Source organism: Physeter macrocephalus, chromosome 11 (assembly GCF_002837175.3).
Source record: "Physeter macrocephalus isolate SW-GA chromosome 11, ASM283717v5, whole genome shotgun sequence".
Classification (NCBI taxonomy): domain Eukaryota; kingdom Metazoa; phylum Chordata; class Mammalia; order Artiodactyla; family Physeteridae; genus Physeter; species Physeter macrocephalus.
In genome coordinates, this window is record NC_041224.1 from 118,057,622 (window position 1) to 118,069,726 (window position 12,105).

The 12,105-nt window shown below is 38.8% G+C and overlaps 1 protein-coding gene across 3 annotated transcripts in view; it reads right to left on the bottom strand.

Moving 5' to 3' along the window:
* Nucleotides 1-418: 418 nt before the first annotated feature.
* BAZ1A (bromodomain adjacent to zinc finger domain 1A) overlaps nucleotides 419-12,105 on the bottom strand; it is a 93,557-nt gene continuing 81,870 nt past the window's right edge. The window contains exons 22-27 of one of the 3 annotated variants that reach the window (XM_024117926.2): nucleotides 8,036-8,283; nucleotides 7,717-7,943; nucleotides 5,750-6,219; nucleotides 3,949-4,091; nucleotides 1,849-1,936; nucleotides 419-1,403 (exon numbers count right to left, since the gene is read on the bottom strand). In XM_024117926.2, the coding sequence (XP_023973694.1) occupies nucleotides 1,207-1,403; nucleotides 1,849-1,936; nucleotides 3,949-4,091; nucleotides 5,750-6,219; nucleotides 7,717-7,943; nucleotides 8,036-8,283 (1,373 nt within the window). In that variant the 3' untranslated portion in view covers nucleotides 419-1,206. The remainder of the gene's footprint in view (nucleotides 1,404-1,848; nucleotides 1,937-3,948; nucleotides 4,092-5,749; nucleotides 6,220-7,716; nucleotides 7,944-8,035; nucleotides 8,284-12,105) is intronic. The other 2 variants (XM_055088382.1, XM_028495712.2) reach the window with 2 other exon arrangements.

The window sequence follows — 12,105 nt, forward strand, 5'->3', positions numbered from 1 at the left end:
GCGGAGCACAGGCTCCGGACGCGCAGGCTCAGCGGCCACGGCTCACGGGCCCAGCCGCTCCGCGGCATGTGGGATCCTCCCAGACCGGGGCGCGAACCCGGTTCCCCTGCAACGGCAGGCGGACGCGCAACCACTGCGCCACCAGGGAAGCCCCGTAGCATTTATTTTATTTAAAAAAAATTTTCAGGGTTGTGGGCATATTCCAAACTTTCTTTTCTCTTTTTAATGAGAATCCCTGCCATAGAATGTTACTGTTACTGATGGGAGGTATCTTACTCAAGGGTTTGGGCAGAAAAGGATGCAAATCACTGCTACAGAGACTCAGGTACAATAAAACATTGGTTCCTATGGTCTATTTATCACATGTAGAAATCCAATTCTGATTTGTAAAAAATGCCAGAAATTCAGAATATTTGAAAAAAAAAGTATCATTTTATTTGTACACTTAAGTTGTACATATAAACTTATAATACAGTTCTGTAAAACTGAAAGAATTGCCAGGGAAAAGGGAGGGTGTTACCTTTTATTGACAGATCATTAAGGAAGTTAGAGAAATAAAACAAAAACACCATAAAATGTTTAAAAAATTAAAGAAAATTTTCCAGGTACAAATTTTATAAATATAAAACAAATTCACAAATTACTTTGAATGCTAAATAAATATCTAGTTAATAAACTCAGACTCAATACCTCCAGCCAGCACTGGTACAGCACTTCAAGGAATAAAGTTGGATTCATTCATGTATAGTGTTGAAAGAATCTGCTCATTAAACAGTTCTTAGATGTATACACTTTTTTCTAAACTGTGCTATCATGGAAGATTTATCTGTGTAGATAAATCTCCCTTAATACCACACTTCTAAAAAAAAGTCAATGACAAAATAAATCATAGGTGAAAAAATATTTTTTCAGATACTGGGACACATGAATGATCTCAAAATGCACAAAAATCTCTGTAAACCAGTACTGTAGCCAATACATCTATCAAATTTATTAGATACTGAACAAAACTGTAGCAAAGGAAATCTTTCCTACATTCTCCTGAGTGCTTAATATTAAAGTTGAGAATATAGTGCAGGCCACACTTCAATGTGGTCAATCAGTTGTTATTGCTTTATACATATATGTCTGCTTTAGAGCATGATTTAATGTTCCATTTTCATGAACAATTTGTTTTCTTCAAATATATCCTTTAGAAAGACAAAATCAGATTCGTGACTTTTTTGCAGCTGGTGGTGTGCTAACTTGATCCACATTCCCAGGTGTGATGTTGAGTCCAAGTTTTTGAGCCTGAATATGAAAAAATGCTTGCAGCCTAGTTCCAGCTTTTGCTTCACTTGTGTTACGAGGGTTGTACTCAAAGCAGTTCGAAAACATTAACTCAATATCATCGATAAACTCAGCTAGAATGAAAAAACCAAATGAGATTAGAATGAAAGAAAGTAAATTATAAATACAATCTTTGTATCATATCTGGAAATGTCATTAAGAAAACAGAAGTCCACATTTTTCTTTAGAAATTGAAGACTTTGAAACAAGGTGGCAGAACTGAAGCTTAAAATTGTTTATAGATACTTTAAAAAACTTTTATTGAAATTATACATTTAATTAGATGTATTTTATATAACTAAAAAGAACATCTATTAAGATGAGATTCTATAAAATATCTTTAACTCATTCAATCCCCATCCATCTTTCATTTCCATATATGCATACATAAGCATTTTAGGGATTTCTTGGGATGCCATCTACACAATTACGTTAATATACATCATTTAAATAAAAAGAAAAACAGCCTTTACCTCCTTAAAGGAAAATAATTATCAGAGAAAAACATAAATTACTCACATGCTAGTTTATATTCACATTTGTTCACTTTTTCACGAATTATATTTAAGGCAATGGGCTTTTTGATGATGTCATAATAGTCTGGGACCTGTAAAATAATTCAAATATATCTCTCCTATAGAAAATTTATTGAAGATAAGTAGTCAAAGACATGTAAGTTTTGCCCTTAAAAGCAACTGAATATTAACTTCTGAATACTATTATTCCATTAAAATTACATAATACATTTCAGTCACTGTAATGTTGTAAAAGCTTATTTGATACTATAAAAAATGTTAAAAATGTATTGTGAAAAAACAGATTATGGGTTTGCTTATGTGTTCTCTTCCATTCTCTGTCTCTCTCTCTATATATAGATACATAAATGTATTTATAAAGAAATTTCTGTAATGACCATGACTGTATTTGTAATAAAGAATAAAATACATGTAACAAAACTTAATTCAGCACAAAACTACTCAGGAAAAATAAGTTACAGTACAACTGAGAGTTAATTTTTGTTGTTGTTGTTAAATATTTATTTATTTATTTTTTTTGGTGGCGTCGAGTCTTAGTTGCGGCATGTGGGATATTTCGTTGCGGCGCGTGGGCTTCTCTCTAGTTGCCCCACGTGGGCTTAGTTGCCCCGTGGCATGTGGGATCTTAGTTCCCCGTCCAGGGATGGAACCCGTGTCCCCTGTGTTGGAAGGTGGATTCTTAACCACTGGACCACCAGGGAAGTCCCAGAAGGTTAATTTTTATAAGATGCTCTTCAATGTTAATCTTTCACATTCTGGTTCTAGAATTCTCAAAGTAGAATTTTCATGATGTCACTTTTTCATTCAGAAACCTTTACCTGATACTGACAAGTGAGGCCCTTTACAATCTAGTTGTGTCTGAGCCCCTCTAACACACCCTCTGCTCCATTCAAACCATCCATCATTCCCATATTCTCATTTCTAGGTCTTAACTTGTTGTCCCCTCCTCCTAAAATGTCCTCATTCCATTTCTCACTGTTGAAATTCCATCTTTCTTCAGTGACCAGATCAAATAGTTCTTCATTAAAAACCTTTCTAATTCCTGCTATTCCTTCCCCCTGAAATGCTCAAATCAATTCCTTCTCTTCTGTACTTCTGAAAGACCATTAAACTTCTAGTATAAATAACACTGTCCTACCTCTGCTATGGCACATCATATTCTGCCATACCTATATATAAATAACAGCTCAAATCCCTTAGTTAGGTTAGGCTCTCTCTGTTATTCAAGAGTACCCATCTTTTACATCAGTGTTTCTCAAAATGCTGTCCCTGGACCAGCACCATCAGCATCATTTGGGGACTTGTCAGTAATGCAAATGGTTGGGCATCATCCCAGACCTAGTGAAACAGACTGGGGTGTGGCCCAGTCAGCTGTGTTTTAACAAGCCCTCCATTGATTGTGGTGTGCACTAAAGTTTAAGAAACACTGTTTTATATAATAGAAATGCCAATAATGGTACTCAGTTGAGTCAACTCTATTAATATTCATTACACAGAATAAAAAGTGAGGTTATTTCAACACAGTGTCATCGTTTATAAGCATCAGTCACAGCGGCTTCCCTGGTGGTGCAGTGGTTAAGAATTCACCTGCCAATGCAGGGGACACGGGTTCAAGCCCTGGTCCGGGAAGATTCCACATGCCGTGGAGCAACTAAGCCCATGCGCCACAACTACTGAGCCTGCGTGCCACAACTACTGAAGCTAGCGTGCCTAGAGCCCATGCTCCGCAATGAGAGAAGTCACCGCAATGAGAAGCTCGTGCACCACAACAAAGAGTGGCCCCCGCTTGACGTAACTAGAGAGAGCCCACGTGCAGCAACGAAGACCCAACACAGCCAAAGATAAATAAATAAATAAATAAATTAATTAATTAAAAAAAAAAAAGAATCAGTCACAGGACTAGAAGGGACTGAGGAGACTATGCTAGCTCCATTTTTTTCAATATAGGAACAAACGTTCCAAGATTTGTTTTGTTTTTTAAGTAGACAGTGACTAAACAAGTATTTTGACTACCTTAAAGTTGCCATGGAGACTAAATCAGATAATACACATGCATACATTTTATAAAGTCTAGTAGTATTACCTGGATTTTAGAAACGAGTTTCAAAAAAGGCCAGCTGTCATCATGCCGTACCAATTCCACAACAAGTTGTTCAAAAGCGGACAATTCATGAACTCCTCCCTGTCGACCTGAACTCCTTCGATTAAGTGTCATAGGAGATGATTCTGAATAAATAATTATGTTAACTTTAGGTGATGACAAAACAAAATATTTGATCACCATAAGCTAATCAGGACATATAAATACAAACTAAATTCAAACAGAAAATCGACACTCTACACACTGAGATGTTAAACTGACTTACATTCTGAGAGATAGGTAAATCTGGACCAAGTATTCGTTATTTCCTTTCGATCTTACAAATTTCCACTTGAAATAAACACTCATTGGGAACAGATTGTAAAAAGAGTGTAATACAAAAGGAAATTCTAGAACACAAAGTTTGTGGGTTGTTACTCCATTTTATTAAAAGTATGTTTTTAACTACAGTAAAATGAAATCCTCTGGTATTTCTGAAATACAACCTTAGGAAAATAACCTCTTCAGATTTAGAAACTTGGCCTCTTTATAAATTACCTTGCATAACAGAAAATATTCCTCAATGATGAAATAAAAGATTATTCTTATAAATCTAATTTTATATGGAGAATTTTCTTAAAGCAATATGCTTTCTCATAAAATGTAAGGTATATAATGAGATCTAAGGTGAATGAATTAGTAGAAAAGAGTAGTATAGTCCATATATAGATCTAGGTGTTTAAATTCTCTGCTTAAATGTTAATCCACACATTTCCCCCTTTATTTGTCCTTAGAACCAGGTTAGTTAAGTTCACAAATCAATTAACAACAACATTTTTTTCAGCAGAGTTTTTTTTTTCTTTCTTTCTTCAAACAAAAATGCTTCAGGTGTACTATTTTCCAAATAGCTTGGGGTTCAAGATTGGGGAAGAGCAAAACACATAAGGGGACAGGAAAAGCTAAATTAGATCTCGGTGCAAGTTACCTGATACTACCCCCACCCCGCTGCCAAACCTGACGACCTGGCGACTGCGTCATGTTCCATTCTTCCACCAGTGACTTCCTTAATCCTGTCATGGGTTTGAATAATGCAATACAAACTATCTAAAATTCTTCAAAGAACAGTAGTAGCACTTTTTATGTTTAACTTCATTTTTTGAAATATCGAAGTTTTACTACTACTGACATTAAAGAAAAAAGAGGATATAGGATTAGAGATAAATGGGTAAAGAGATTATTACATGGATAAATATTACCAACTTATATAAATATATATAATATATAAACAATTTATATAATATATATATAAATATTAAAACAACAATTATTAGAATAAAAAAGACAGCTGGTGATCACTCCCTAACAATATTACTGTTCCCAACTCTCCCTGCCCCAAAATTCAGTATGTCAGGTGGGAACCTTATCAAATTACCTAATGTAGCTTGTCTAGGTGATGATGAGTACATGTGTTTTGAAGGAAGCAAAGGTGGAAGAGAATGAAATGTATTATAATGTGGTATACTGAGACTGTTCAAGTATTGGCCAAATCTCTCCATTAAACACAGAACACTGCAAATTTCTTACAACTACCCTACTACACTAGTAGAAATACTAGTGCTGTAGTTTACCTTTATTCCAAATACCTGCCCCTTCCTTGAACATTATGCTTCAGGTCAGGTTGCTCCCTAATAACTCTGTATAGTGGACAGCCTTTCAAAAATGATACAAAGTATCTCAACATTCAATCTTTCCCAATTACTCAATTTTCTTAGGTAAGAATAGCTTAAATTAGACTTCTTCATACCTGTAGATTGTCTTTTCCTGCCTCTTCTCTTGGATTCACTATCTTGGAGAGAAAGTTTTGAAGCAACATTTAGAGATCTTGACTGATCACTTGACTTTGTGGCAATGACTCTGAAGTTAGGGAAGTTGGGACTATTTTCTGGTGTATTATTAGCACTTTTCCTGCCTCTGCGTTTTCTACGAGGACTTAGTAGTTCCAGGAATACATCTGCTTGCAGTGGGCCATGACTCTGGCGAGTAGAACGACTGGCAATTCTTAAAGATTTAGTTTCTGTAGGAGGAGCAGATTTTATCTTTCTTAGGCTTCTACCAGTAGCTTTAGAAGAAACAGTTGTTTTCGGTGTACTCTGCTGACTCCTTGAAGTATATCTTCCAGGATCTTGTCGTTGGCCACGACTTGAGAAAGAAGAGCTAAATCTCCCTCTTGTTTTAATTGGTAATCTAACTTGTGGTCTTCTTCGTTTTAGTGGGCTATAAATAGTGTTAGAAAACAATTATTGTACAGAGCAATGATGAACATATGATTACTTCTACCCCCCTTGTTCTACTATTCAGCCAATGAGTTCTACATACATAACTTTTGTGTTACTGAGACTTATCCTGTACTCAGTTCTTTAAACTTAGAATCAACAAACTCTTCATGGAAATCTAAAATGTGCTTTCATATATTTCTGTGTAACGCAAAGAAAATGTTTAATAACTTCTTGGTAACTCCAGGACATCATGAAAATCAAATCCTAGGTTGTGATAAACTGTAATAAAATCCTCAGGAGAACTGAATAAATGGACTTAAACATGTTGAAAAACTTAAAATGCAAATCTTTTGTCTCCTTATGCTACAGGAGACTGTCACTTCTCATTACTATTGATACTGAGGTAACCTACAGTTTTGGCCAATGGATCCCACAAAAGTAGGCCTTAAACCTACTACTGTTCCTCAACACTAAGCCAGGAATTTCTTTGCCATCTTTTGATTCTTACTGTAAGATACAAAACTAGATTCAACCCTTTAATTGCCTTTAAGTTGTAGACAAGGATGATACAACCCCATTAAGCCTCCTTATATCCATCTCCCCCATACCTGAACTTCCAGTTTACTTAAAATATTTCCAAAAATTCTCCAAGTTCTTTATCATCTTTATGCTTAACACAATACTGCCATTACAAGCTACAGGGAAAATGACTCCTGCTAGTTGGAGCTATTGAACAACTTGTTTAAAGTAGAGGGGGTGGCTCTCTCTACTCATACTCCTCAGTCTTTGGCCTTTTGTACTGTGTCGGTTCTAGGTTGCCCTTGCTTTCACATTCATTTTCTTGATTCCACAAGAATGGAATTCAAATGTTAAAAACAAGGGGAGGTCTTAGGGACAAATAAAGGGAGACTGCCCCAGTGCTGCCTCGGCAGGAATAACCGAAGCCGTTCATTAGGCCTGGGTGACACAGCTTGCTAAGCTGCAGAATACTTGGCTATACAGTAGTATAGAAGTTGTTTCTAGGTGCTGATGCGGTAGGAGTATAAAAGTACAATGTGCTTCCTGGCATTCCTCTCTCGCTCTCTGTAGACTGCCAAGATCACCAATATTTGGGTATAACCCCTTGAGAAAAGCAAAAGAGGCATCGGGAGCTGCATTCATCTCTATCTCATGAATATCCTCTGGACTGCTTATTTGCTGCTTTCAGCAAAAAATTAAGTAATATTAACCTCGATGTGGCTCTGAATTGACATCCTAACCAAACTTAAACTTGATTTTATGATCTGGCTAAGTTCACAAAGCGACTATACTCCTTTGGGAATAATTTCATATGTTTATAATACATAAAAAGCAAGGGGAACTTTATGACACTATATTGCACACTAGTTTTTTGTTTTTAAATTATGGGCCCCAACCATTCCATTTGCATTTGAAAAGTCAAGAGACGGTCTAGTTAAAGACGCGAACTCTCATTTTATTGCGTGGTAGGACTTACCTGACGTCTTCCTCTTCTTGAGAATCATCTTCATCTTGTTCTACCTCATACTCTTCCTCCTCACTTTGACCCTCTTCATCATCATCATCAACTTCATCATCCTCACCTTCCATACTATCTTCCATCTCGTCATCACTTTCTAAGGATGGTCTCTGTCTAGAGGAGAGTCTTCTAGAACGTTGCTTTGGCCGACACTCTGGACAAAACCAATCTCCTTCAGGCACAGTCTGATAAATCACATAAATGATCATTAATCACCTGTCACTCAAAATCTCAGTGTCTCAATTCTAATCTGGGAAGCAGCAGAAGAAAAAAATACCTTGAGCTTTGGTCGAACACAGTAGGTATGATGACCCCGATCACAGCCATCACAAAGTACCATGTTTTCAGCATCACCCTTCTTTCGGCATATCTTGCAACGGGCATTCAGTATAGACTTAGACCATATTACACTACGATCCAAGGTGGAGAGATGAAGAAAGACTTGGGATAGACTGGCAGAAGAAAGGAGAGACTCTCTCCAACGGTCCAGGACTGTTTTATAAGAACGCCCACTGTCACTGGCATCTTAAATGAAAAGGGAAAGTGATTAAACTTCCTAGGCAAACCCTAGATATGTCCTAGAACTATTTTCTTGGTAGTGTAAATAGGTTGGAATTCACAGTTCTTCTCTCCTAATACTTCACAAAAAGACCACGTTGATATTAAAAACAAAAACCTCGTGTTAAAGAAAATTTGCTGAACCACATCTTATTTATGACATAAGGAATTACTTAAATCCGTAAACCAAATGCTGGGGGATTTCAATAGTTAAAAGAGAAAAATAACTTAGGCAATGTGTTCTCAATCTAGTAATCTAGTTCTTTGTATCAAATCTTGACGTAATTTAGAAAGCTCGCTATGTATGATTACAAGTCCGCTACAATTCATTTGAATCAAGAATGTCACTGCCTCATTTCAGATAAAAGATGGACTGCTCTCCAAGTATAAATCATATTTAAGGTTTCTTTTGGGGATAATGAAAATGTTCTGAAATTAGATAGTGGTGGATGGCTGTACAACTGTGAATATACTAAAAACCACTGAACTGTACAATTTAAAATGGTGAATTTTATATATGTGAAATATATCTCAATATAACTTATTAAAAATATCAATTATGTATAAATGCCAACTATATTGTCTTCTATACCTAAGAAAATATTATTTTTAAAATAAGGTAAATTTAAAAAATGTTAATACCCCCTTAAAAAGAACTTTCAGCACCAATTTTTATACAGAAATATTTGAACCTATTAAGAGTCATTTAGGAGATGTTCAAGATGGCGGAAGAGTAAGACGTGGAGATCACCTTCCTCCCCACAAATACATTAGAAATACATCTACATGTGGAACAACTCCTACAGAACACCTACTGAACGCTGGCAGAAGACCTCAGACCTCCCAAAAGGCAAGAAACTCCCCACGTACCTGGGTAGGGCAAAAGAAAAAAGATAAAACAGAGACAAAAGAATAGGGACGGGACCTGCACCTCTGGGAGGGAGCTGTGAAGGAGGAAAGGTTTCCACACACTAGGAAGCCCCTTCGTGGACGGAGACTGAGGGTGGCGGAGGGGGTAAGCTTCGGCGCCACGGAGGAGAGCACAGCAACAGGGCTGCGGAGGGCAAAGCGGAGAGATTCCCTCACAGAGGATAGGTGCCAACCGGCACTCAGCAGCCCGAGAGGCTTGTCTGCTCACCTGCCGGGACGGGCAGGGGCTGGGAGCTGAGGCTCGGGCTTTGGAGCTTAGAACCCAGGGAGAGGACTGGGGTTGGTGGCGTGAACACAGCCTGAAGGGGGCTAGTGAGCCACAGCTAGCCGGGACGGAGTCAGGGAAAAAGTCTGGAGCTGCCAGAGAGGCAAGAGACCATTGTTTCGGGGTGCCGAGGAGAGGGGAATCAGAGCATCGCCTAAACGAGCTCCAGAGATGGGCACGAGCTGCGGCTATAAGCGCGGAGCCCAGAGACGGGCATGAGACGCTAAGGCTGCTTCTGCAGCCACCAAGAAGCCTGTGTGCGAGCACAGGTCCGATGGGCACGAGCTGCGGCTATAAGCGCGGAGCCCAGAGACGGGCATGAGACGCTAAGGCTGCTTCTGCAGCCACCAAGAAGCCTGTGTGCGAACACAGGTCACTATCCACACCTCCCCTCCCGGGAGCCTGTGCAGCCCGCCACTGCCAGGGTCCCGTGATCCAGGGACAGCTTCCCCGGGAGAACGCATGGCGCGCCTCAGGGTGGTGCAACGCCACGCCGGCCTCTGCCGCCACAGGCTTGCCCCGCATTCTGTACCCTCCCTCCCCCGCGGCCTGAGTGAGCCAGAGTCCCCGAATTAGCTTCTCCTTTAACCCCGTCCTGTCTGAGCGAAGAACAGACGCCCTCAGGCGACCTACATGCAGAGGTGGGGCCAAATCCAAAGCTGAACCCCAGGAGCTGTGCGAACAAAGAAGAGAAAGGGAAATCTCTCCCAGCAGCCTCAGAAGCAGTGGATTAAAGCTCCTCAATCAACTTGGTGTACCCTGCATCTGAAGAATAACTGAATAGACAACGAATCATCCTAAATTGAGGAGGTGGACTTTGGGAGCAGATATATATATATATATATATATATATATTTTCCTTTTTCTCTTTTTGTGAGTGTGTATGCGTATGCTTCTATGCTTCATTGTGTGATTTTGTCTGTACAACTTTGCTTTTACCATTTGTCCTAGGGTTCTGTCTGTCCGTTTTTGTTTTTTTTTTAGTAAAGTTTTTAGCACTGTTATCTTAGTGTATTTGTTTTTTGGTTTGGTTGCTCTCTTCTTTCTTTTCTTAATTACTTTTTTTTCATTTTTAGTAATTATTTTTTATTTTAATAACTTTATTTTATTTTATTTTACTTCTTTCTCCCTTTTCTTCTGAGCCATGTGGCTGACAGGCTCTTGGTGCTCCGGCCAGGAGTCAGTGCTGTGCCTCTGAGGTGGGAGAGCCAAGTTCAGGACATTGGTCCACAAGAGACCTCCCAGCTCCAAGTAATATCAAACAGCGAAAATCTCCCAGAGATCTCCATCTCAACGCTAAGACCCAGCTCTACTCAACGACCAGCAAGCTACAGTGCTGGACACCCTATGCCAAACAATTAGCAAGACAGGAACACAACCCCACCCATTAGCAGAGAGGCTGCCTAAAATCATAAGGTCGCAGACACCTCAAAACACACCACCAGACGTGGTCCTGCCCACCAGAAAGACAAGATCCAGCCTCATTCACCAGAACACAGGCACTAGTCTCCTCCACCAGGAAGCCTACACAACCCACTGAACCAACCTTAGCCACTGGGGACACACCAACAACAGGAACTACGAACCTGCAGCCTGCGAAAAGGAGACCTTAAACACAGTAAGTTAAATGAGAAGACAGAGAAACATACAGCAGATGAAGAAGGTAAAAACTCACCAGACCAAACAAATGAAGAGGAAATAGGCAGTCTACCTGAAAAACAAATTCAGAGTAATGAATAGTAAAGATGATCCAAAATCCTGGAAATAGAATGGAGAAAATACGACGTTTAACAAGGACCTAGAAGAATTAAAGAGCAAACAAACTGATGAACAATGCAACAAATGAAATTAAAAATTCTGTAGAAGCAATCAATAGCAGAATAACTGAGGCAGAAGAATGGATAAGTGACCTGGAAGATAAAATAGTGGAAATAACTAGTGCAGAGCAGAATAAAGAAAAAAGAGCGAAAAGAATTGAGGACAGTCTCAGAGACCTCTGGGACAACATTAAACACACCAACATTCGAATTATAGGGGTCCAAGAAGAAGAGAAAAAAAAGGGACTGAGAAAATATTTGAAAAGATTATAACTTGAAAACTTCCCTAATATGGGAAAGGAAATAGTCAGTCAAGTCCAGGAAACACAGAGAGTCCCATACAGGATAAATCCAAGGAGAAACACACCAAGACACATATTAATCAAACTATCAAAAATTAAATACAAAGAAAACATATTAAAAGCAGCAAGGGAAAAACAACAAATAACACACAAGGGAATCCCCATAAGGTTAACAGCTGATCTTTCAGCAGAAACTCTGCAAGCCAGAAGGGAGTGGCAGGACATATTTAAAGTGATGAAGGAGAAAAACCTACAACCAAAATTACTCTACCCAGCAAGGATCTCATGCAGATTTGATGGAGAAATTAAAACCTTCACAGACAAGCAAAAGCTGAGAGAGTCCAGCACCACCAAACCAGCTTTACAACAAAAGCTAAAAGAACTTCTCTAGGCAAGAAACACAAGAGAAGGAAAAGACCTACAAGAACAACCCGAAACAATTCACTAAATGGTAATAGGAACATACATATCGATA